Source organism: Phalacrocorax carbo, chromosome 3 (assembly GCF_963921805.1).
Source record: "Phalacrocorax carbo chromosome 3, bPhaCar2.1, whole genome shotgun sequence".
NCBI lineage: Eukaryota > Metazoa > Chordata > Aves > Suliformes > Phalacrocoracidae > Phalacrocorax > Phalacrocorax carbo.
Window position 1 is genome coordinate 38,107,106 of NC_087515.1, and position 27,247 is coordinate 38,134,352.

Here is a 27,247-nt window from a genome sequence, read left to right on the forward strand (position 1 = left end):
CTCCCAGTCACCATGTTCCCCACCCCCGCACCCCACCGCGCTGGTGTCTTTCTGGTGCCAACATATCTGCACAGTGAACATGACCAGGGAGATCAAGGAGAATACAGTGAGTTCTCTTTCATGTTTGTTTGCTGAATGTTAATTTGTTGTTTGTTAAGCTCAATGAGTTTCCCTGGCTGGTTCACTGGGCAAATATACCAGCACTTTGCACTGGCTCAAGAGTAGCGTGAGACGTGCACGGGAGCAAACGGCCAGAGAAAGGTGGGCTATTTCTTTAGGCGGCACTAACCTAAAACTTTTGTGAAATTACAGTGTTGAGTGACACGGAGACTTGTTCCTGCTAAGGATGTCACACATGTATTCCAGAGAGCATGCTAGTGTTATCCGTTCGTTGTCCAAAGAGTCAGTTCAATGTAGAGGTCAACCCCCTATTCCCCAGGCAGTTTCCAGCACATTGTTTGTTCCCGTCTTGTGTAGTGTTCTTCTCAGTTGTACAATTGCTTGAGTGTTTCACTGGTCTTGTGTGTTTACAGGGACTGTAACCAAAAAGGTACTTTGTTGAGAGTCTTGAAATGTGTTAGAAAGATAAGTATAGGTGTAGGTACAATTTGAGTGTTAATGTTGTTTTAAAGTTTTAATGTGTTGGAATGTTGTAGTCATATGAGCCCTTTGAAATGTATTGTGCTTTAGCTTATTGTTTATTTAATTGTTTTATTGTAAATTACCTTTATAATCACAAGTTCAATGAAGCCTGTTAGAAACGGTAAATGTGTGAGTGTTTTATTGTAGCAAAGCCATATAAAATAGCCGGTCTCAGCTGAGCTGTTGGCCACAGGCAGAGCTGGCGGAGGCACTGTATCAGGGCATAAGGAACCATCAGGACCCAAAGAACAGAATTCTGCTGAGAAAAACTTCATTACAGCTCCAAGCATAAGCACTCAGGCAGAGAAAAAGGCTCCAGTTGGTCTGTGGACACACATGCCACCTGCATGACTGCACCCATGCTGAGTTAACAAATGCAAGTGCCTAATCTTTAATTCAATGCAATCTTCCAGAAGCTTGTAACTGCTCATTTCTGTGCTGCCAGGAGAGTGTCAGTCTTCCCGGCATGTAACAGAAGTCCAGAATACCTTGTTTAATTAATCTGAGAGCCATGCAGTCTCAGTGTGCCCACCGAGATGCCACTGTGACCATCAAACCACAAATTCTTCCTGTCCAAAACTTGAAATCCGTGCATAGTTCAGAGGAGGGCAATGCCAACCAACAGACGACATAGCGGTGTTTGCCTGCCTCCACCCAACCTTTCAACAACACCTCTGGCCGGTTAAACCTCACTGGCTTCCTGTTCTCCCCTCCAGCAAAGCAAGTGTAATAAGCGTAAGCAAGTGTAACAGAGCAGAAGAAGCCTAGTGAAGCCAGACAACGCCATGCACTGCCCTGCCGCTTTGGGGAAGAATGGAGTTATTAGCCACAAGGAAGGAGGAACAGTTGGCCAGCATGTGGGGAGCATTTGCAACACTCAAGAGGGTGATATGCACCAATGCTTACAGAGGCAATTCAGAGACCTTTTGCATCCTTGTAATGCCTGGGTTCTGAATTACTTGTGTTTGCAACAGATTCCCTAGTGTTCATTAAGCATTTCACTAAGGAAGAGAAATCGAACAGGCATGTTGATGTAACACAGGCTCCAAGAGTTCACAAAGATGAGAAGATGAGAGCGTCTTGCTTCCTCTGCCAGCAACACCCTCTTCCATGCTCACCTACCTTGCTGGGTTCCTGCAGGCCACTTGACTTGCCTTATGACACTACTGCAATACATAGTTGCTGCAAAGTCACTTTCAAAAGCTTTTCTTTTAAGTACCTGGGCACAAGGGCCAAAATTAATAGGTTGGGGGGTGGAGGGGATGGGACTGGAACACATGACACAACATGCCTTATTGCTACTTCAAAGCATGTCTGTTCAAGGCTGAGAGCGCAATATTTTATATGTGATTTTACCATCTTTATCACAATTTTGGGTTTCTCTTTAACAGCCACTATTGTTTAAGTGATCTTTGCTGTGAGTGGTGGTGAAATGGAGCCTAGTTTAGAGGACTAGTTTAGATCTTCAGTTCTAGGAGAGAGATTCACCTGTGACTACGTGGGTGTCTTTTGCAGCAAGCAGGCAACAAAGCAGTATGAACCTACACTTACATTTAAAATGTCAATAGGCTGAACTCATTTCAAACCATGTTTTGGACATGGTCCATGTTTAAGACACAAGGCGCTAACACCAGAATAACGTCAAAATTGCTTCTTGCCCTTAAAAATCTTCTGTCCGCTCAACACTCATAAGTTATTTACCTATGCTCAGCAAGAGAGTTCCCGTCACATTCCTGATAGAAGTCCGTGCTCTGATCTCTACCCGAAATACAGCTCGCTTCCAAGCTGCCACCTTTCCTCCTCCATCCTGCAAGCATGTAGACAGCTCAAGGTACCCTTTGTAAGAAGAGGCCTGAAGTACCACGATAAATGCTCCAGTCCCAGACTCTGTGGGACTGGCCTTTGCTCCCTGATCCACAGAGGATATCCCAGTTGTTGTGACAAATGTACCATCTTGATTTTTCCCCATGTAATATTTGGCTTTACTCTTAGTCATGATTCACCTGGATCCTGCTGGTGCTGTATGGAGCAGCTAGGGGAGGACCATTAGCCTCCAAAGAGTTCAATAAAACCTCCTCCTTTTTCTGAGTTGAGAAATTGTTCATACCACACTGGGAAGTCTTGCCTCAAAGTGTGCAGGTGGGGAGGACAAGCAGGGCATAGGTTAAGGGTCAGGTAGCAGGGGGCTGCTTGAATTCATGCTTACAGGGTAGCATAGGAACCAAGTCGGCTCCTTCCCTGGTTGAAGCAACACCTATTGATAATCCCATTATGCATTTCTCTTTCTAATCCAGGCTCAAAGAAGCCTTTCTTTAATATTCAGCTGAAGAGGTACCCAACACGCCTCTCAGCTGCTGAAAACACCCAGGCACAGGCACTGCCCACCGCCTCACCAGAGATTCACCTGCATGCTTACTTAGGTCCACCCACTCACAAGGCTGTTCTTCACTTCTGATCACTTCCTCATTTTGCCTTCTTTCCCCCCCCCAAATCAACCACCTCACCTAAATCCCAACCGCTAGAAATGCGCTAAAATTGAAGCACTGTTTTATTTATGTCCTACATGAGCAGAACAGGGGAGCATTTTCCTCCAAAACCCTTCAGACAAATGAACATGGGACATTGCAAACACAAGCAACTATAGCGCAGGAAAACATATGAAACCAATGCATGCTGTTTTGACATACAGACTACTACCTGCGAGAGCACTGTACCCTTTCTGGCATTATGTCAGGACTTGGTAGAGTAGATGGGAGCAATTCCTAGAGCAGTTGTGCTCAAGTACAGGCAGGGAAATGGAGGGAAGAACAGCAAAACAGTGTGAGTACGCAGCAGGAGAGGGCAAAGCAACGCAGGAGGGCTGATGTGCAGGAGGTGGCAGCACCTAATCGTTTTTAAAACGGCTGAAGGCTCAAAAACACACGAGCATTCTCATGACGCAGTCAGGGGCTTTGTTTCTAACTTCTTAACTAGCCAATGTTTTCTTATTTTTAATAAATAACATCTATTTGCACCTATTTTACATTGTCTCAGAAATAGCAATAGTAAGCACTAAACTAATTTTTTTAGAAAGATGCGATGTCGCTTCCAACCTAAACTAGGCAACAGGTATTAGGTTTCCCTGCCCTGTGTCAGCAATAGGGAAAGAATTAAGACATGTGCCTCCTTGCTTCATCAGTGTGGTTAAAAGGACAGACGCGGATTGCTATTAAAGCTTATTCACAGACTTTCTTCTTATCTCCAATCCACCATCAGATACTTTAGAGGTGTGTACTAGGAGCAGATTTGCTTGCCATACTGCTGTTCAGTCCGGACAGGCTGTAGTCATTGATTCTACTCCAGCCAGAACACTTGCGCAGAAGATACACACAAAAGTGCATATTGTTGCTTTCTAAAAGGTGTTTTAAAATTTCACATTTCTCAATGACTTCTTTAATGTCTAAAAATTGCTGTCAAATCAGTTGGTCTGTGCAAGATTTTAAGCAGCATGACAAGCATACTAAATATTTTTTTAAACTTTTCTCCATGACAAAGGCCATTCAGAGTAAGTCTTACTGTCTTTACTTTCTCAAGTACTTCTCTTTTAAGCAGAACTTGTGTCTTACAACTTAGTTAAAAATTCTATTTTTCGAGGCAGAGGTGATCTAGTCCCCCCGCCCCTTCCCGTTCTGTCACAACTTCACAGGACCCTGGATACACAGGGAACCCGTCTCAGGCACAGAATTTGCTGTCCTCGCTCATCTGCCACAAGACAGCCCATGAATTCAGGGATAATAGCATCCGCACAGCAGAAGATGCAGGAGGTATTCACTGAAGTTCTGAGCTGCACATAATGACCACATGGACCCTCCTCCTCCCACACACCTTTCCCTCCAGCAGACATTAACTTTTCTTCTTCATTAAACTACTGTTGTCTTCTACTGCCTATTTACCTTGCATGCTTTTCTGAGAGGAATCCCACTGTAAATACACACAGTAAGTGTACAAAAATGGAACCTGAGAAGTGCTGTTAACTGAACTGAGAATTTTCACACTTAGGTGTATTCACAGGAGGACACCTTTTTTTCAGTTGTACTACCTATGCAACAAGTGTACAGCGTGAGACTTTTTTTTCCCCTTAATGTAGGAAGTAGAAGAATTTCTGCTAGAAATACAAATTTACCAATACAAGTAAGCGATTGAATTGCTCCCCTACGTTCACAACATTAGCCTTCATAAGAAAGGAGCAGCACGCACCACTGCTGTGTAGCGATGCCCCTGCTGTTAACCACTGTAGTGTTGTAAAGGGGCATGGTAGCACAGGGGCTGCAGGTGACAAAGTGACAAGAAATCCACTTTTGTGTTCAGCTGTAACTTGTGCTCTACCAGAGTGTACTCTACCAGGAGGACGTTGAGAGTCGTAGGTCACCTTTAACAAGTAATTTTCTTCTGCACGCGTCAATATTATCTCCCATGGAAAAATGTGAAACATTTATAAATACCTTTATGGAAAGGCAAAAGCAGCCATTCTCGATCAGGCAGGAGGCAAAGGGTTCTTTAAAACTGTTTAATTACATGTTTCGGGTAAGCATAGACAATACAGGAGATTTACCACACTCTTAGGTATTTCCATTCTTTTCTCTAGGCTTGAACTATTCATTAAGGATGTCTCTCAATCAACATCCTTGCTCAATCACTTTTGCTGTAAAGAAGGGTGCTAGAATAGGACTATTGCAGGAAACTTCATTCCATCAAGGCATGATTTTCTGTGGGCTTTTTTTCTCCTTTAATAACCACCTACTAGTCTTTGAAGATATTCTGAGAGAACCCTGCCTTCCAAGATGCCCTGAAGAATGCCCTGAAACCAAACGGTTGGAGTCCTAGAAATGCTGAAGCCCTAGAAATACTTAAATCAATACCAATATGTATGTTGTAGAGCTGAAGTTCTCTTTTTCCTTGGCACTGTGCCACTGATGCCTGGTTTGTGTCCGGACGCTTCTACATCAGTTTTGTTTTCTTCTTCTTTCATTAGCCTTTGGGCTTCTTCCCCCATTTTCTTTTGTTGCTGCGCTGCTTCTCTTTTTTTTTTTTCCCCTTTCTGCTATCTGTTGTTGTCTGCAATTAAAGAAAATGTGAACTGCTAAAGAACACGAGTCCAATTTTCAGCATACTTTAAGTTCCTGTCAGAAATGGGTTATAATTCATAATTTGCCCAAATATTTTACAATCTAAAAGCCACTCAGCTCTCAAGGATTCAGTGTGTCAGGGAGAACGTAGGACAGTTGTAAGGCCCAGAGCTATTTAGACAAATCTAATGCTTCAAGTAACAATACTACCTGTCTTTTTCAAAATCAGACCAAAACAATTTGACTTGCCTAGGACATTGGCTTGTGTCCCTCCTTCCCCTCAGCAGAGGCATCAGAAGCTATCCTCTTTGTAATGCAAGTACTACAAACATTTTCTTCATGATCAGATGAGATGACAACTTCTAATGTTCCTTTTCATGTATTCAGCATCTGTGTTGTATTCTATTGCTCAGTACAGATAGAAACAATAGCCTTTAAGGAAAAAAAAATTAAAGTCTACGGTTGTATATCCTTTTAGCATTATTTCTTATCACTGCTATAAAACCCCAGACATCATTACCTGCTAGCTCAGAGAATCTGTTGACAGAAATAGGTTTCTAATTTCAACAAATACATGGCTGACTAGAGCAAAGGAAAAAAGTAACCCCCAAATCCACTTGTTTTATTCCCCACTTCAGCTAGAACACATCACTGAGTGGCGCTGGGGCAACAACTGGATCCATACTCCAAGTGCCACGTTGCAGCTCTCTCCTCGATTGCATAAGTAGTAACAGAATGATGTTAGGAGGTCGCTCCGGCTTCGCATTCAGTTTATTAGATTAGAAAAATCTGTCAAGCTGCTTGCAAGAGGACTTAAAAATAAAAGTGAAGCTTCATTAGTTTGAAAAGGTGAAATTCAACACAGATTCGGTAAGAATAAAGATGTGCTTATTAAAAGAGAATCAAGAATTCTCATTGACAAGGCCGAAAGGAGTTAACTTTCAACATGCCTAAACTACCCGTGCGCATCCACATCAGTGTGTAAAATGCAGAGAATTAAAAGCTGTCATCACTGGATGCAGCCGTGTCTGGTAGATGCCAACTATGGACAAACTGGACACACAAAACTTAGAAGTATTTGAGGTACAAAGGCTTCATATTATCTTTGGACTGGGCAGGACAGGAGAGGGACTGCACTTATTCAGTACCTTCACGGTTTCCCTTCATTGATTATTAATGGCCAGAAGTTTCCCTGTGCTCTGTTAAGCTGCTCTGCTGTCTGTCATGGAAGAATGAAATTAGTAATTTGCATCAGGATCTACCTCCCAAGTTAACGGAATTCCCAAGGGTGTTTTTGAGGTGATGACCCACTGTTGTACATTCCACCAGAAGGCCAGATAGGTGACAGTGCTGTCAGTCTAGCATATGCAGAGTAATAATGTTTGCCACTTTACAGTAGCAGATTTTTGTATGTTCCCTGCACCTCTGAACCGATGCAGAAAGGAAGACGGTATATGCGCGCTAGCCTGCATGTAAAGGCAGCGGTATTCCAAAAAGCCACATGAGGCGTTAAGCAGTGCTGCTATTCATTTGCAATTGTGAAGTGAGGACAGTCACAGCAGATCATGTTTCTGCCCCGCCCTATAAACTGCACAACACACAACTCCTCTGCACAGAGAGGTGGTTTCCATGCACTCCGCTGGCTGAGTGATTTTATTGGACTTCAGTAGCATCCAGATGAGAGGAGACCTTCACATTACCTCAGACAGAGGAACTGAAGTCACTGAAAAATAAATACAAGCAATAAATACAACCACAAAGTGATTACCTTTTCACTGCTCTTTTACTTGGTCATTATTCCAAACATTGATCTCTATTCCAAACTTCCTACGCGTATTCAACATAAAGCTACGACCTTTCAGGCTCAGAAAAGGTTTCGTTTCTCAATAAAGAGGCACCTATGATGAACTACAGCCACATGTGACTCATTCTTTCTGGGTTCCAAAGCAAGAATTTGAGCGGAGTTTGGATGGAATGATGCAAGCTGTTTAAACCAGGGAAGTATTCATTCCTGATGTCAGCCTTGCTTTGCATTCCTAACACAATTTATGCCCGGGAAAACCCAACTCATTGGTTAACAGAACACTAATTATAAGCACTGTTAGCACACCGTTAGCAGACCTTCTTATTCCAGCGTGGTTTTACTTACTGTAGACCTACTGAATAACTGTAAGAAGAACGACTTCATACTATTCTTTTACTTCAACACGATTATAAATGTACAAAAAACATCTTCACACACGAGACATTTTATACAGTGCTGCTTATTCAGCCAAAGAGCATTTAGCTTCACTGTTCCTGTTGGGAAAAAAAATAAATTTGTTGGCATTTAGAAAGTCTAAAGGTGCAGATAGGTATCTACAATTTGCAGAAGCAACCAAGTTCTAACTAACTTCAATTAACTGAAAATCCAGTTTAAAGGAAAATCCAGTTTATCGTCCACTAGGTTGATCACTGCCTGGAAAATCTGGGTGCATCTCAGCCCAGAATCTGCTGGGGAGTGGGGAAGAAAGAGACTACAGGAACTTTGCAGGCACTAGTAGCCTACTGCTCAGCACTGTCTTCCAGAACGCCTTGGTCTCCAGGAAGCCATATTGGGCTTATTTCAACTGCTGCACATACATACCAAGCCACCAGAGAAAAGGTCACAGGATATAGTCTTCCCTGTTACTTAACGGAACACAGCCCTCCATTACTACACAAAAATGCTTCCAGTCTAAGACACTTCCAGATATTAACTGAGCACCAATAGGTACCCAGACACGGGCAGCTAAGGGAGATCCTTACTTTCTCTGCACATGGATTTCATTCTCAATAAGCACTGCTGGAGTAGAGTCAGCATTAAAACGGCTGCAGGCTCAAAAAAGCATGTATTTTTGTTCTTAAAAACTCGGATCACAGAAACATCTCCTGTGTCTAGTTTAAACGAGTTGAAGATGTTGTTGTGTCAGCTTGAGGGTTTCTAATGTTATTTTTAACTCTTTCAGAGGGAAATGAGCGCGCACATGTCACCCTCCGTGAGCGAGGATGCCGTGCCCAGGCTGAAGCCCGCGCTAACCTCGAAGCTTGCATCCCGGAGTTGAGCACAGAGAGGCGTCACCCTGTGAAGGCTTGGTGTGTTGTAGCAGTTGGTGCTGTGAGGCCTGGCGGCTGGCAGCAGGGGGGAAGCGGCTGCTGGGGGTGCCCTCATTTGCATAGCCCAGCCCCCTCCGCGTGCATCGGAACGCCTGGGTCCCCCCCGTGGCAGTTTTTGACCGGTCCCTGCCAGTTGGGTCAACGGACCCAGCGCAGGCGGCGGATCCCGCTGGGGCTCCTCTGCCTGGGGTAAATCCCTCGGTATTTGTGATTCAGGAGAGGTGAAAACCGAATCTACGGGTCTCCTTGGACAACCTTCAGGAGGTGTGGGCTGCAGATGGGGGGGCGCCCCCCTTGTCTGCCCCAGTGACTGGTCCCATTGCTGATCAGAAGTGGAACAGCTTTAACAGGTGAATCTGCCGTTTCTCTCCTGGCCGTTGTGGGAGCTGTTTCGGGGGTGAGGGAGTACCTTGAACTCACTGGTTATATTGACGAACTCTCGGTTGCCTAAATATGGGACCGAGGCTGGCTCAGACATGGGTGTCTACATTAGAGACATCCATGCTTAGTCAGATGAATCCCACCCCGATCTCCTGTGTTCCTCATCAGGTCTATGACAGCTCTGCTGTTAGCCTTTACTGAAGCCAAGTACGGTTTCTGTCTCTTTTCTTTTACTTATTTTTTTTTTGTTTGTTTTGTTTTGTTTTGTTTTGTTTAACAGAAAGGAAACCCAGTCTTAGACATTCATTTGCGGAAGAAAGTTTGTGTTTGAAGATCACACTTGGATCTTCAAGTAAGTCTAATTAGATGCCTTTTCCTCTCCTGTTCATCCCTGATAGGCTTGGGCACTGTCCGTTTGTCCTGTTTCTGAGGACCGCTGCCCAAGGCAGCTAGCATTGCACATGGACAGCCTGTATCTCCCGTTGCACCGTGAATTTTGTTAGCAGGAGCGAAGAATTTTTAGGGTATAAGCTAACTGAACTGCACTGAAGTGAAAAAAGTGCTGTGTAACTTCCAAGAGATAAGAACGGAATATAATTGGAAGACAAATATTTTGAGCAAAAGATGCTGAAAAAGCATCTTTGAAAAATTATTAGCATAGCGCTATGGTTTTTTATTTAGGATTTTTATATGTTTTAGATTTAGAGTTTGAATTTCAACAAATTGAGTTGAATTGGTGTGGATAACATATTCAAAGGGCCACGTATTTCTTTCAAAGAAGAATAAACAAAGTAGCACCTACAAAGACTGTTTTGGCTTTCAAGTGTTTTGTATTTTTGAACCCAAATCTGCAAGTTCCTGTTAAATTAAAGTGTTCTAGAAAAATGTCACAGATTGTATGATCCACCCTTTCTAAAAAATTATTGTTGATGTTGCTTAGTAGGGACGTGGTTGGGCTGAGGCCCCTCAAGACATATATCTCCTTTTGTTCAGAAGACTCTCGGGCTGCAGCAGGCACCCAGACATCACAGAGATAATAGAGGATCCCGAAAAGAAGCCAGCAAGTTACAAAGGAGGAATGGGCAAGTAAAAGGCGAAAGCCTGAATCCCATCTGTCCTAAGCAATGATGTGCTCAGCTCTGGGCTGGTGGCACAGGCCACCTACAATTCAGGGTCTCGGGCACAAATCTTGCGCACTTAGGTGCTTACGTCCTTCCTCACAAAGGAAAAGAACATTAAAAGGAGATGCCTGTTACTTAGTTCAGTAAAGGGAAAAGAAACTTCTACTTAGATCTGTTTGCCTCTTTTGGAGGCTGGACTTGAGCACAAAGGAGACGAGTGCCCTAGTAGCAGGCTGCTGAGCAGGCTGAGGGGATGCAGGGAGTCTGCTCCCAGGGAAGCTCTTCCACTTTGTATAATCTAGTTACTCTTTTATTGGGGGTTTGAAGCCAAGTACCCAGCAGGCACACCATAACTCTTCTCTCTCTCTCTCTCTCTCTCTCTCTCTCTCTGGCCCATTAATTGTCCTGATACCACTCCAGATCTCCTGAAAGTGGGACGCCAACTGTTAAAGGGAGATTCTCACCTCAGGATGCCTGCAACCTCAAGCTCAGCCTTGCGTGTGGTCCGTGAGAAAGCCACGGCTCCAACTGCAAATCTGAGTAAGTAGGGGATGCAGATATGGGACTTTTGCAGGGAGCGCCTCAGCCGCTGGGCTGTTGGACAAGGTGAGACCTGTGCCAGCCAATTCACCTTTTAGTGCCAAATGCCTTTTGATAGAGATGCAGGTCTCCTGGGGACTGTGGGGACATGCTCCTCCTCCATCGGGAAAAGATGGCTGAGCTCCTGGCGTAAGAAGGGCACTGAGGTTTAGAGGTCAGAGTTGAGGCAGGTATGGAAGATGGCAAGAGCAGTGATCTTTAGTAAAAAAAAAAAAAAGTCTTTTTTATATTTAAGAAGCTTTTTTCTCTCTTCTGCTCATTCGTTATGGAATATGAGTCAAATAAGAGAAACCGATGCTATACACACTGCACGCTCTTAAGTATTTGTTTTAAAATATGTGTGAGGTCAAGCTGGAACAGGCTTTGCAATTTGTGTATCTACTGCAGCAAATGTTCTGCTCTTTCTGGCTGTTTTCCGTGGTTTTCAGCCCGCTTCACCTGTATGGAAGGAAATACTGTGCCTATGGAAAGGCCATTATAGATGTTCTCTTAGGAGATTTTTTTTTTTTCTTGGTGCTCTGCTTGTAATTTACAATCTGTATTATTTATGCCAGTGTTGAAAATAGTTTTCTGATGCCCTGCTTAAAATATTCTGAACATACTCCAGCTACATTCTACTATGAGCACTTCCACCAAACATCAGTTTTTATTTAAAGTAATTTTTCATGACATAACATGCATCATAGCCAGAATCCTGTGTTGCTGTTAAATGGTTTTCTTTACAGTTTTCCAGCTGTATTCCTCCTCCCCATGGTAGAGTGTTGCCAGACTGATTAGAATACACAAATTGTATTCCCTTAATCTTCCTTCATAAACAGTGCCCTGTAATCCTGTCATCATTGTTGTTGACCTTTTTTGGAACCCCGCCTTTTTAAAGAGAATCCTGGGATTTGAACTGTTTGAACTGTTTTCTGAGAATGGATAGATTATTTCCTTTTCTGTTTTCCTCTACATCCCCTCTTTTTTTTTTGTCTGCCATTTTCTTATGTTCAAAGCGGAGTTATGCAAAGAATTGATTTGGGGTTTGCTGCCAAATCAAAACATTAAAGAAAACCTTTCTCTCAGACTGAACAAAGACAATCTTCAATCTAAAACATTTAGAATGCTTAGAGATATTTTAATGCTTTAATTAATGTACTTAATTTAATTCAATAAATTTTAAATTTGTTTAATTAAATTAGAATATTTAATTATATTTTTAAAATACAAAATTTTAAAGATTAAAAATGGAAAGGATTTATTTTGAATCAAGAATTAGTTAAATTAAAATAATAAAACTATCAAAATATTTGTCCCCCTTTTTTAAACTCAGCCATAAACAACTAAGCAGGTCTTTGCAGATAGCGGTGGCATTTTGAACATTTGCTTGCTTTTACGTACGTAGCTATATAAATCCTGGGGAAGCTGTGTTTTAGATGCCTTCAATCTCTTTTGGTCCTCACCTGTCGTTATGATTCCGAGATTAGGAAGAGCCTGGAAGAAGGGGGAAATGCATGCCCAGTCCCTGTTCCAATAAATAAACCACAATTATGAACAGAAAATAAAACCCAGCATCTGATAGAGCAACTAGGCAGAGGTTGCCCAACTTTGCCCAAAACTCTAGATTGTAGAACTTACTTTTCTCAGGTGTGTTGGGTGCAGGGGTTAGGCAGGGTCTCCTGATGGAGGCAGGGGAGCTGTGGGAAATTCAGGCCTGTTTGGATTCCACTCTGTAGCAACGGGTGACAAAGACGTGCAGGCACCCTCAACTGGGTGAATCTGTGGAGGAGCTGGAGAAGGCCCTGATAAGCTGAGAGGACAGGAACCCCATCTCCTCCCCTGGTTCTTACAGCTGGACGCAGTGCGTGCCCCAGGTGGCGTGATGGGGAGATGATGTGCAGCCTCCTCCCAGTTCAAAGCTAAATCTGGCCCTGCAAATCCCAGGTGGATCCTTTCTCCAGTAAAGCAGAGAGCAGAAGAGAGCTTTCCTTGGGCTGCTTTTGTGTGGACCCTGATGTCTTCTGTGTAGTGTGAAACACCCACCCTGGTCTTTAGAGAGGAGCCAGGCACTGAGCTCTTCAGTGCTTTTAAAGCTGACCTGCTTCTAGGCATGCCCAGAAACAAGATTTTCACATAGCTGAGACACTCTGCTGATTGAGAGCGGGATTTCTCAAGTGAGGTGGCAGATAGGGAGAGTGCTACTTCCAAAATTCCCCCCGTGGAGCTGGGGACCTGGCATCCTTTCATAAATCCTGCTCCAGCCGCTGCAAGGTGGACATCGCTTCCCCAAGGAGCTTGAAATATATTACTTTTAATGTGTTGTAACAAAACAGTAGATGTACCTTATAATACCGTATCTTAGGTGTACTGTTATGTAAGTTGTGTTGAAAGGAAATGAAAATTCTGCAGAGTTTGTTTTGTATTTTATTTGGATTACAAGCCTTGTCTTGCTTCCATGTTGAGGCATTTCATTACAGGTCGCCTGTTCCTCCCTTCTGAAATTCTGTAAGTAATAGGAAGCTGTTGGCTTTCGAAGTCTGGGCACCTGGCAGGCTGTGAGTGTTTGCTAAAGTTGGCAGAATACGGTGTGACCGCAAACCCTCAAGGATTAATAGGCTGAAAAAGCACAGGCTTCATGTCTGTCCTTAGTGTTCCTTAATGCTACGAGTGCTACTGGGGGGAAAAACAAGCAAATGACAGCAGTCGTAACTTGACATTCATTGCTTTGAGACCCGCCTTGTCTTTCTTTAGAACTATAGAAATATAGTTTAGGCAACCAATCAATATACTGGGTAGGGTTTTACTGTTTGTTTCAGTAGATGGCACTTGATCTCTATTATTTTTTTGTAATAATTTCAAGGTGTGCGTTACAGTAAATGTTTGGCTAGCTTTATGACAAATTTTGCTTTTGATCCTGGGATTGCAGGGCTGCTTAGTTAGTTACCTCTCGGATATGTTTCTCATTCTGGTGGTTTTCTCTTCCCTGTTGAAAACAGGTAAAACTGATTTAAAATGTTTTATGCACATTATAATGAAAACCATGTGCCTTCTATTAAGGGTGATTGTGCAAAAGCTTTCAGCTGAATCAGGTTTAGCATGTGATTTCATGCGTTTGCATATATGCTGTGGACACATACCTGCAGCATTTGCTGCTGTGAATGCATGCCTGCGGGGTTTGTTGCTGTGCACCAGCCAGCCTCTCTCCTCCTTGTGCATTGGAACCAGATTTAGGAGATGTGTTGAAGAGGCCTCTGAAAGCCCTTTGTTAAACTTCTGCCACCAACATAACGGGACGGCTGGCATGTTGACCTAGTCTATGACGGAGTTCACTCCCTTTCTGTGTCCTGTTAAGTCATCCCTGCCAAAGATGATGTTTTCCAGCTTCTAAAAGTACTTCTGACCAGCCTATTCATTTCTATTCAAGCAGACCAGGTAGTACTGCCAGGTATATGAGAAAACTCCTGAGGTGACACCACATGCTTCCTTATTAAAGACTTGTCCGTAGGTGGATTTACACATCACAGAGGTTTTTCCAAAACTGTCATATACAAGTTGAGTATCATGTTATACATCTATTGGTATTTCTTGAACCTCCAGTCTCAATGTTTCTAATGAGGTTGGAGTAGCAAAGTAGCATCCTTCCATCTCTGATCGAAAGAGCCTTTTGGTTTGAACAGAAAGATAAGTTGTCCAGACTGTTGTCTTCTCCGTGAACATGTGTTCCCCCAGCAAAGGTCATTTCAGGATGAGAAGGGAAAATTGCTGGCAGCTGTTCTAAAGTGGTGTTAGAAGAGCTCAAACTGCATATAGAATCACAAAAAAGAATTAGGTCAGGCTAATTTCCGTACGAAGAATCTCTGTAAGGTATATAAAGCAGGAAAAAACCCCACCTTGTAATGCTCTTTGTCTGTTCCAACATCTGCTCGTGGCTGCTCTGCAAATCCATGAATTAAAAACAATGAAGAAAAATGCTGGCTCAGGATACAGTGATATGCAGAGTCTACATGATGGCTCTCAGCCAATCTCAGTAATTAGTTTGTAGTGACTGTTTTTAGAGATGAGCTTGACTGACTGTGGTTTCACGGCATACACAAGCCACATTCCGTATTTATTTGGAGATCTGCAGTGCTTATACTTTGCATGAATGCAGCTCAGATTACTACCAAAGCTATAGTATTTAGATGAGATTGGAAAACTGCTTAATGAGATAAATTTTGATTATTTGATAACAAACTTTCTTCCAAAGGAAGAAAAGTAGGTGAACTAGATGAGCAAAAATCAAGATGCATAATTAGTTTAGATCACACAACCAGCAGTATGAATTGAGGGGGTCAAGTAAAATCAAGTTTAGATCTAAATGCAGGGAAGCAGGATCTGCGTTGAAGTTCTTCCCCAAAGTCTTCTGCCTGGCATTGAGCTGGAAGTCTCCTCACCCAGCAGGTTTGAACAGTTGATGGTCACCCACACTGAAAGTTTTGCTCCACGTTCTCTGACTGCATGTTTGCCAGCTGCCAATTTATCAGCCGTTACTGCGCTGTGCAATCAGCTGCAACGTGATTAACAGATCTGTCTGAGGAGAGGGCACAGGCAAGCAGTCAGGTAGATGTCCACCCAAGAGTGATAAGTGATAGCTTCTTTGGCCAGCGCAGTGGGATAGGGGAGGGGATGCTGATGCCAGGCATTGCTGTGCTCAGGTTCTCACTGTCATTCTGGGAGCACAACTTGCAAGTCTGCGCTTGATGACTAAACTGCATATACAATAAGAGGGGGTGGTTAGGTACTACAATCCAAGATTCACAGCAGAGAGCATGCCGGGCAGGAACGCACCTCTACCAGTCCACAGGAGAGGCCAGAGAGGCGTGCCCGTCTCCCAGATTTGGCCACCTACTTGTACCCTGCTTGCGCCCATGCACGTGCCTCACATTCACTCTGAACCTCTGTACCAGAGCCAGACCACCTCTGTGAGTGCCAGCAACCAGCACGTTTCATTGCTTTGAACTATGGCCAGCACTGGTGCTACCACCCACCCTGTTCTGTGTGGCAGCTGCGCAAGTAGAGGTCAGGGAAAAGATCTGAGTTCAGTGCCCTCCTTAGACCAAAGGAGTTCAAATCCACACCTCTCACAAGAGTTCTGAACCACTGCAACCTACAGAGCATCATCAGCTTCCTCCACTGGCTTTAGACCTCGGGGTAGTAGAGGGTATCTGTCGGACACGGGCAGCGGCAGAGCACATGGGAGCAGCTTCTCTGTCACACAAAGAATAGAGCAGTCTACGTGGAGGAGAGTCCTGATCCTTGCTCCCAGGATTATATCTGCATTTACGCAGTTACTGTTGGATGTGAAATTTATAGCAAAGTGCAAGGCAAGAGTCTCATGTATAGTAATAGTAAATCGCATAGTAAGTCAAAGGCCAGGGACTGGAACAAAAACACGCTGCCAGCTGAGCTTGACACTGTGAATTGAGTGCATTCCCTGCTGGCAGCCTTTGCCCTCAACATGGGTCGTTTTTTAAAGGGTGTTATCTGAAGAAAAGCCGGAAATGCTGAAGCAAGACTTCATCACTTCTGTGCAGCTTCTTTTTCTTACATTTGTTCGTGCATGTGAGCAGTCTGGTGTTCTTTCCTAGATTGCTTGTGGTGTACAAAAACAATCTTGCAGGAACAACCCCGTATTAAATAGAAAAGAAGTAGCATTAATGTTTCCTGGAAATATTACTGCTTATGCTGTTAAAGATTGAAACTGGAGATGTAGCTGTGAGTTAAAAGTTTTAAGATAAATTAAACTTAGTCTTTTAAAAATACAGATTCTTTCAATAAAGGGCATTACAACTGAATTATCTCTACTTTTCCAGCTGTTTCTAACGGCTTTGCTGGAAGTTCTTATGCAGTCAGGCCCCCTCTCTTCCCTTGGGGTCTCTAAATAAAGCTATCTACAGGGACAGCACGCTACTTATTCCTCCATCAGCTGCACTGGAGTGGTGAACTTATATTTTTTTGTGTTTTCGTCTCTTTGCTGTGTAACAGGATGCTTTTGAAGGCACAGAAGCTCAGCAAATTGAAGTGCTTTACATTCTGAGGACAAGCTGTCTCTGTCAGCGCTGTTTCATTTACAGCTCTGTTTCACTGGGTGACTATATGCAAACCTAGCATCAAGAATGATTTCTATATCTATATATACACACACATAGATATATATTAAGAGGTCATGTTTATGGAGTCAGAAGATAGGTAGTTCTGTGGTTTCTATACTTTGGCAGCTGTGAAAGAGTGGTGAAGTTGCAAATAAGAAAGACTTACACCAAAAGACTAAATTAGCTTAAAAGATTTACTAAACTCAGATGCATCCTGAGTTTTAGGAATCCAGTTCTGCTCAGCTGTCAGTGTTCCTGTCACAGATATTACTTACACTTCTTCCTTTTTTCTATGTTGTAACCTTACCATTTAGATAGCACATGGACAATCAAATGCACACAGGAAAGTTTGAGCTTTATTCTTATAGAAGGAAAAATATTACATGATCAAGTGCAAGCAAAATTTGACTTTTGAGGCCAGAAGACCATGCCACAAGGTATCCAACCATCTGTAATGGCTATAAATAGCAGACTGGGATGCTATACTCCAGGCATGCATGTACGGTTGTTGTGTGGCTCTGTGTAAGAAATGTATATACTGGCTCCATAGACATAGGTACGTATGTGATGGGGTTGCATACTGTCCTGGCAGACCAAGTATACCTAAGCTGTTCTACCTTGCCCAGCCAATTGCAGTGCTGTGGCAGGACGGTGTTAGCTCCCTAAGCAGTGGTCCTCCAACCCATGGGGCAGATGTGCACACACGTCTGACGTACCGTCACTGCCTTTTCTGCCTCTGCCTGGGTTGTGCCAGCTGGCACTGCCTGCGCTCCTCATCGTGGGCAGCACAGCATGCAGTTGTGGAGTTGCAGGCTCCCCTCTCCCCTCCATGTCAGCTAGAGCTAGGTGACTGTAGTGGTGCTGTCAGGGCAGCAAGGAGGCTAAAAGGCAGTGCAGAAAGCATGATGCTGTTTGCAGCACTCTCTTAGCTCAGTGCCGTTGCCCACTGAGCAATAAAGTGCAGGGACAGCACTTGATACTGCACTATTTCACTCCAGTGTCTTGCAGGCAAGAAGCAATCCTGGAAAACGTTGCAGCACTTTGTTGGCCATCGCTGTGTTGTTCTTCCCGTTGCACAGAGCAGTGCACAGCTCTGCTCCTAGGGAGTGGGTGTGCTGCCGCTTGTAGCCTGCTGCAAGGTGGGCTGGGGCCAGAGTGACGGGCCTCTCAGTGTTGGATGCCATTACGTGTGGCATGAGCGTTTCCGTCAGAGCATGGTGCCAAGTTGTCTTGCCTGCCAGCACTGTGACACTGAGTGGCTGCAGCATGGAAATATATGTATGAATGAATTTCAAATGAGAAATTCATGATGACTGAATATGTGGTATCCTTTGTGGGAAATGGTGGGTAAGACACTCCTCTTAGTCAGGGGAGTCTCAGATCAGGGCAAAACAAGTGTTATAGCCAGTTCAGACAAAAGAAATGGTTTTTGAGAAACGGCAGCCTCTTTCATGGTTAATGCTGCTGAGGTGGGTTGTTCTGGGACTTAGATGTGTGAGCTTTCGCAATCACATTGTCACAGCAACAAAAGTAGTCAACTGGGGTACAAGACGTGCACATCACCATCAGTTCTGCAAAGGATTCAAGAACGACTGTGCAGCTGAAGGTTTATCCACCCCAGTGGGGGATGATGGTATCTGCAGATGCATCATGGAAAATATAGCAAAAATGGGGTTCATGGTAAGTCTGCAGCTGCTGGCTGGGGGTGTCTGTGCGTGAGACGGCGCCCAGAAATTCTCAGGTGAGAGATGCTCCCCCTGACCAGCTGTTTAAAGGCTGTTGGAAAGTTATTTCCATTCCCTCAGATTAAAGTCATCGTACAATATTGTGGCTTTGCAGTGTAAGGCCCAGGTATGGCTTTGGACATCTGCCATTTGAGTGACAGACTGAAAAAAATCCTAACTTTAGGGTGGGTATTTTTCCAGGTGATAAGACTTTCTTAGTGGCTCTGCCTACTACTGATTGTAGCAAAATGAAAGCGGTTTTCCCTGTACATGCCAGGGCTTGGGAAATAAAAGCTGTGATCCATAGAAAGTCAGAAATCAGGTAGATGGCTTAACACCCCAGAAGCACTTGAGAGCCGCGCGTGATTATTGGACTGATTTAAGGCTATTAGAACTGCTTTACTGTCCTTCTGTGTGCCACGAGAACCTGCATATGTGTGTACATACGCAGACGCATATACCCTATTAGCCTATACACATGTATATGTACATATGCATGTATGTGTACATCGTCTCAGAGACCAAAATGGAAGCGGCTTTTCCCCCAGCGCGTAGTGTTTTCCTATGGTTTAAAGCAAGCGAAATCTACAGTTACAGTTGTGTGCTGCTGCAGGAGCCACGTGAGCAGCCTGATTCTTGTATTGACGGCTGTAAGAAAACAAACAGGTGGTCACAACAAATGTTCCTAGCCGTGTCCTAAAAGGGCTTCTTTAGTGTGAGGGGTTTGTGTCCAAATGGTTTTTCTCTGCTCTTGTTTAAGTGCCACTTCTGAAGAAATGTTGCAAATCCAGAACAAATCACGTGCTTGACATCAGGGTTGTTGCAAAATTCATGCAACTGCTAAAATTCGCACAGGATGGGCAAAGGGATGATGCTTGTTGTTCATCGTGATTTTTAAAACAGCCTTTGAGTTATGATTTCCACTGTGTTTTTACTCGTCCCTTTTCTTTTCCAGGGATTAAAACCAATTTTAGCTCTTCAAGCAACACAGGCTGTACCTCAGTGCCTGAAGCCCATGTGTCGGCTGCTGGAAGCAAAAGGTCTTTTTCTCACAAGTAAGCAAAGCCATTTTTCCTGAAGAGTGAGAGAGTTGCTAGTGCAGAGATAGACTACTACGTAAGGCCTTGCAGCTAATACATAAAATAGCACTAGTGTGAGTTTTGAAACAATTTGGCTAACACTATGCTCTTGGGCAGCACTTACACTGATGAGAACTGTAATATGAGAAAGGGGAAAAAAAAGCTATATTTTTTGAGACCAAAACATGTCAATAGGCCAGATCAGCCGACAGGTATTTTTGTGTTGTTTGTTCATAACAAGTATGGGAGATACCCTCAGGTAAGACAGAAGAGACTTCAGCTGGAGTGGAGGAGGAGGCAACTGGGTATATGTTGCTTAACAGCAGTACCTCTAAGAAGTTAACCTTAACCTTTTGGTCTTATCACTGTTTTCTCTTTGTAATAAACTGTCAGCTTGGCATGTGCCTTTCCAGGTCATGACCTTATTTTTTGTAGGAAGAAGTAGACAATATTGCCTTTGATGCTTTTGTATTCAACACCCTTGCCCAACCTTTCTGTAACTAAAACTATATGCAAAAAAAAAAAAAAAATAATAAATGAGTTATCTATCTAAACAAATCTTTCAAGAAAGATTTCTGTAAGATTTCTCCCTATCATTTGTGAAGTGCAAATCCAGAGAGCTTGTGAATGCGAGGATGAGGACATTTGGGTGGAGCAGCGCACATTGTGCTCCACCCACAAAATCCCTGCTGGTTACATTTTTTGGAGTAGGTGGAAAGAGTTCAGATTGACAGGACGGGTTTCCTGCCCTTTGTGGAAGTGCTGGCAGGCAGGCCGGGACTGGCAGTGGGATACCTCTAGGCTTAAGTCACACAGATGTCTCTGAGGTCGGAGTGTGCCCCAGCGCACAGAGATTGTCAGAATGATGCTTAATGAGCAGTTTCCTATCTGTGTCATGAGACTGTTCATTAGAAAAATAAACATTACCTAAGCACTCTCTAGATTAAATCTAACCAGTAAAGGTACTGGCCGGGGGTGCGTGTGTGTGTGTGAAAAATACTAAGTATCATATGAAGCCCTAAAATCACCTTACTTGCAGTAAGATTCTGTATCATTGCATGTATTTCTGTGCATTTAAATGTAACTTCAAATTAGAGCATCCTGACCCACTTAATTAGACAGAAGTCCTCTGTAATAATGCTCCTTCAATTGCATTGCTGCATTATGCACAGTCTATGTGAATTCTGCCTCACCCAAGAGTTGATGCTGTACTGTACGAAGTGGAAGGAGAGGTCTCCTTTGCGATATGTTCTCTTTTAACTGTTTGACTCAACTTCCTCTGAAAAATCTCAGTGTTGTCACAAACCACAGTCCCGCACTTCATTGTAAAATAATTATAAAATCACCCAAACCACAGCAGTGTGATGAAGGTTTGCAGCAGCCACTTTCCTTATAAACTGTTCCATTTTCAGAGGGGGGACGAAACCAAGTTAGGGAATCTTGAGAAGAGTTCTTGCTTCATAGTGCTGTGGTATTTAAATTTTTATGTTCAGGCCTCTTTGGTTGGCTGGATTTGCCTTTTTCTTTTCTGAAACCAGCCCTTTCATTACAGTTGAGAAGAACAAAGTCCATGAGAGGATGTAGGTAGCAGTGTAGCAGTGCAGGAAGACAAACCAAGCGAGCAAGCGAGGAACCCACCTTGGGGAGCTGTGCTCAGAGCACCTCAGTCCTTTGGCAGTTGCCAGCAGCACAGATAGCAGTTGCTTTCAAGCCCACAGTCGACAGTCAGGTTATTTAATAAAGAGTGGGAAAAGAAAGGTAGATACGTATGAGGGAAACTGGAAGGAAGGAAGGAAGGAAGGAAGGAAGGAAGGAAGGAAGGAAGGAAGGAAGGAAGGAAGGAAGGAAGGAAGGAAGGAAGGAAGGAAGGAAGGAAGGAAGGAAGGAAGGAAGGAAGGAAGGAAGGAAGGAAGGAAGGAAGGAAGGAAGGAAGGAAGGAAGGAAGGAAGGAAGGAAGGAAGGAAGGAAGGAAGGAAGGAAGGAAGGAAGGAAGGAAGAAAAAAATCTGTGGTTTTCTTTGTCTATTTTAATACTATTTCAGCCTGCTCACCGTAGGCTTTGAACTATATCTAAGCAAATGAATGGTCAGGCATTGGACCAGGCTGCCCAGGGAGGTGGTTAGAGTCGCCATTCCTGGAGGTACTTAAAAGATGTGTAGATGTGGCACCTCAGGGCATGGTTTAGGAGACTTGGTGATGTTGGGTTGACAGTTGGACTTGATGATCCTAGGGGTCTTTTCCAACCTTAATGATTCTATGATTCTCTTCTATGATTCTATGAATAGTTGACAGTGGCAGCTGAAGCACCCTCTATGCCAAAGAGAGAAAGGAACAGTGGCTCAAACAAATCTGTTTTCATCACACACTGTGATCCCTCAGGCTGCTTGCCAAGGAGCATGAAAGCAGTCTTAGAGCAAACCTCCATGAGCAGGCATCCCTCTGCCGGTCTGGCCAGGGAAGGCTGAAGCGTGGTTCTTTTGGCCCTAGCCCAGGCTGCAGTCCTCTCATTGCTTAATGGAGTCAGAGGTTCAGGGAATGTGGATGATCTGGTGGAGTCAGTGGGAACCGTGCTATCCACAGAGAAACGTGAAAATGGCCAACGTTTCCCTAGATCACATAATTCAGACTGAGAGCCCCACAGTCAGTGAAAGAGTGTGCAGTGGCTGATGACTTCAGGACTTTCTTCCCGGCCACTCACAGTTATCTACCTGTTTTAGTGTTTAGACAGCTTTGTGCGTGAAATAAGACACATAATGAGTTGTGTGATAAAGATAATCCAGTATGCTTTAACCATGTTGGTTCTCCTCCAGTTGTGGCCTTCATGGTCAGAATAATGGATCCTTATCCAACAAGTCCAGACCCAGCCCACCTGCTTCCCGTGAAAAGGCCCCTTTGTCAACACTGAGCAAAACCCAGCCGAGTCCTGCGAACACCCGTCAGAATTATGGGGCTTCTTTAGCCAGCAGAAGCAACTCAGGCTCAAACAAAGGAAGTGACAGCAGCCAAGTGACGAGGTAAGTCTTTATTTCAGCATCCTGGTGTTCAGCACACTGACTTACCCTCTCTGCACTCAAATGTGGCATCAGCTGGTTGTCTGGCTTGCCAAAGGGGTCGTGTTGCTCCTCAGCATGGGTGTGACTCTTCATATTGGTGGCTCGACAATCAACAGTGTGCTCTATCCCATGTAAAAGTTTTACTGTTTCAGTACTGTAAAATTCAAGGTTACTTTTAGTCAAAGCACTTTGTAGCTGGTTTTCACTCCAAGGCAGGCTCCTTTCCGTGGTTTCATGCTGTCAGTTCTCATGTGGCTTTCCTGGTTCTTTCACAGAAAGGTCCTTTCTCCTTTGGAGAGAGTTGGGTGGGGTTGTATAGAAAATATTGTATGCTCGGGTGAAAATTCACCCTGCCCGGCCTTAGGTACCTCTGCGTGCAGTTTCCTCTACAGGGAAGAAAACTAATACCTGCGGGAGCATGCGACATGTATTGCAGAGAAGAAATTGTTGTTTCTCTCCCTCCCTTTCTCTCTCTTTCCTCCCACCCCAGGCAACTCAACAGCCAAGCACGTCAGATACACACCTAAAGCTAGATAGGATTAATGTAGGTTTCAGGGTGCTCGGCTTCTTAACTCACATGTGGAGCTGAACTCAGTCTGTACGCTTCCTTAGCTGGCTGTGTCTGCAGCTGGGTGCCCTTGCCAATGGCCCAGCTGCCTGCTCTTGGGCACCGTTTTGGGTGAGGAGATGGCTAGGTGTTTTAAAGTTAAATGTCTCATTTGAGGCAATGGCACTGAAAACAAGTATGATAAATAGTAAATTTTGTACTATAGCCACAAATCAGCCCTTTTCTCAAGTACTTTGATTTGCCAGAGGGAGTCACTTGTGTGGACACTGAGGAGCCCAAAATGAGCCAAGCGCCATATCAGTCTATGGGATGTGTTCCTTTTTGCCAGGACTGAAGAACTGTAGGAGTGATGTTATGTGATGGTGTGATGGTTTTTTTCTTTTCAGGCGATCAGGGAAATCTATTTCTTGTGGTCACAATTGCAGCACTAAGCCAGAAAATCCGGAGCGGTATTTGACTCCTCTGCAGCAGAAAGAAGTTACAATACGGCATTTGAAAAAAAAGCTGAAGGAATCCGAGTGCAAAGTTACAGAAAGGTATATTTCACTTCAGAAATAAGACTGGACAAGATTTATTCAGGAGCATTAAGGGATGGGAGTCCTGATCATTTTTACTCTTTTCTTGACCATGTAAAGTTTTCATTAAGAGATTGGAAATATGATCGGGCTGATTAGGTTGTTTTCAGGTATTTAAGGTTTCATTGTGTGCTCACTGAATATGTACCGTGCACTTTCGTTACAAATATGGCTGTCTCTTTTTCCCTTTTTTTGAACTTTCCCGATAGAAGACTTTTAAAGGATAGTTCTTCACCAGCCTACTTTAGCACTGAGACCTTTTATACATAAAAAAAGTTCCACCTCGCTCAGAAAATACGACGACAAATGTCCCCCTTTTCCCCTAATGAAAGAAAAGCTCTGACACAAACTAGTGTGCCCGCTTGTGGTTTTGTTGCTTAGATATGGACTTTTTTGCAGTAGCACTTTGTATGGATGCTAAGCGAAGAAGCAACAATGTACATTACACAGCAACAGATGTTCTCTCTTTTACTAAAGCTGTGCTCTGAGAACTGGCTTTCCAGCACACACAACCCAAGCGGGCACAAAGGGTTGTTTGAATGGAGCCCCCAGGTAGAGTCCCAGGGACCCCTTGGTCCTGCTTTGGGTGGCCCGACATCTGTACCTGTGAGGGCTGGATCTCACGCAGGGGGCCCTTCTCCCCACTTGCTTGCAAGTGAGGGCAGAAGCCTCTGGATCCATGCTGGGCTGGGGGGGTGCAAAGCAAGCCCGGTGCAAAGCAAGCCAGGTGCCTGCAGCCCTGAGCCATCCTGCTGTCTGAGGCCACTTTTGGCTCTGGCTATACGTGACGAGCTGCTGGCAGGCACAGGGGACACATCCAGGCAGCTGTTTGTCATTTCCTCCAGGGTGAGGCAGTAGGTGAGATGTCAAGCGCTGTACTGGTTGGACCTAACCCAGAGGCCACCACTTTCACCTCCAAGTGTCCAGGATCACAGCATAGCCCACAAGGCTGCTAGCTGTGTGGCCAGGTTGGTGACTCCAGCTAGGAATCAGCCAGCGCGTCTTGGCAGCCAGCTGACATCTCTGCCAGTTCTCTCAGAGGTGGCAGCAAATGATGCATGGAGGAATTTGCTTCTTCCTTGGAGCATCTTTGCAGCATAGCCACCCCAGTGAGGTGGAGCCTCACATTGACTCTTCAACCAGGCAGTCACCAGAAGTTTTACGATATTTTTATTTTGCTCCAGGGAAAGAGAAATCGAAAAGCTCAAAGCTCAGGTGGAACGTATGAAGGAAGACTGGATCGAAGACGAGTGTAATCATGTGGAGATGGAGCTGAGCCTCTTGGAAGCAAGGAGGGAAATTAAAGAACTCAAGCAAGGTATTGAGAGCATGAAGAAGAGCTTGGCTGAGAAAGACAAAAAATTTCAGAAATACTTCCTAGACGTAAGCATTGAACACAAGAAACTGGAATCTTTGGTGTCGAGCATGGAGATGGCCCTGAAGAGCTCTGTGAGAGATGAGCAGCGCCCAGAGTACACATGTGACTCTGAGGGGAAGCCGTTGTGTACCACGATGCCAGACAGCCCCACCACAGAGGACCAAGCTCTGGAGGAGCTGGCAGGTAGTGGGCTGTTTCTTCATGAGGACACAGCTAACGGGACTGATTTATTTGAAGAGAGTTTGACCACCACAACCTCTGAGTTGAGTGATTCAGCTCCCTCCAATTCTATTGTGAATCAAGAGATGCTTGAAAATGTTCTGGGTGAGAAACTAACTTTTTCCCAGGAGGAGGAGGAGAAAGTCAGAAACATGATGGTGGAGCAGACCATCCAGACTGATGTGGTGCCATATAGCCTAGAAGGGGAGCAGTTCATTCAAAACATGTTCAGAGCTCAGAGCTCAAGATGCCTGTCCTCTAAGCCCGCCTTCTTCCCTGAAGGAATTGGGTCAATTTCTCTTGAAAGCCTCAGTGATTCTGGTATCGTAGTGGACTTAACTCCAGGTGAGCCGAACTCTACCACCCTTTTGTCTCCTGTGACACCTCCATGCAGGAAGGTGGAGCACGGAGTTAATGAAAACCATTTTGTGAAAGAACTTGATTTTACAGAACCTCACGATGATGAAGTCTTTGGGTACGTCAATACTGTTTCTCAGACAGGAATAAAGAAGACATACTGGAGCAGCAGACTCGCCAGCGATCTGGCTGTAGCAGCCCCTGTTGTACCAACTATCATGTGGGCTTTCAGTACTCATGGAGCAGGAAGAGATCTCATTTACAGTACTGGAGCGTTGTTTTGCAGTTCTGTCCTAGTCCACCGTTTTGCTCTTGACTATTTGATTTGCCCTATAAATCAGTTTGAAAACATGTTACTTGTTTCAGAATGGAAAAGGTAAAGCCTTTCTACAGGATGTTTGTAACTGGTGTTTTCTGAGAGTACTGCTGCCTACAGAAATAGTCCTCCTGCTCCCAGTCACCATGTTCCCCACCCCCGCACCCCACCGCGCTGGTGTCTTTCTGGTGCCAACATATCTGCACAGTGAACATGACCAGGGAGATCAAGGAGAATACAGTGAGTTCTCTTTCATGTTTGTTTGCTGAATGTTAATTTGTTGTTTGTTAAGCTCAATGAGTTTCCCTGGCTGGTTCACTGGGCAAATATACCAGCACTTTGCACTGGCTCAAGAGTAGCGTGAGACGTGCACGGGAGCAAACGGCCAGAGAAAGGTGGGCTATTTCTTTAGGCGGCACTAACCTAAAACTTTTGTGAAATTACAGTGTTGAGTGACACGGAGACTTGTTCCCACTAAGGATGTCACACATGTATTCCAGAGAGCATGCTAGTGTTATCCATTCGTTGTCCAAAGAGTCAGTTCAATTTAGAGGTCAACCCCCTATTCCCCAGGCAGTTTCCAGCACATTGTTTGTTCCTGTCTTGTGTAGTGTTCTTCTCAGTTGTACAATTGCTTGAGTGTTTCACTGGTCTTGTGTGTTTACAGGGACTGTAACCAAAAAGGTACTTTGTTGAGAGTCTTGAAACGTGTTAGAAAGATAAGTATAGGTGTAGGTACAATTTGAGTGTTAATGTTGTTTTAAAGTTTTAATGTGTTGGAATGTTGTAGTCATATGAGCCCTTTGAAATGTATTGTGCTTTAGCTTATTGTTTATTTAATTGTTTTATTGTAAATTACCTTTATAATCACAAGTTCAATGAAGC

The 27,247-nt window shown here is 44.1% G+C and overlaps 2 protein-coding genes across 2 annotated transcripts in view; one reads left to right on the forward strand and one right to left on the reverse strand.

Moving 5' to 3' along the window:
• The window catches only part of MRPS5 (mitochondrial ribosomal protein S5), a 1,175,798-nt gene that overhangs the window by 623,725 nt on the left and 524,826 nt on the right, over nucleotides 1–27,247 (reverse strand). The gene's annotated exons all lie outside the window — the stretch shown is intronic.
• Nucleotides 80–26,426, forward strand: LOC135312769 (syntabulin-like). The gene is given in 9 exon segments (XM_064448527.1): nucleotides 80–106; nucleotides 10,257–10,356; nucleotides 10,805–10,924; nucleotides 19,774–19,873; nucleotides 22,707–22,910; nucleotides 23,904–24,053; nucleotides 25,277–25,919; nucleotides 25,921–25,987; nucleotides 25,990–26,426. Coding segments are annotated over 9 exon segments (1,848 nt in total).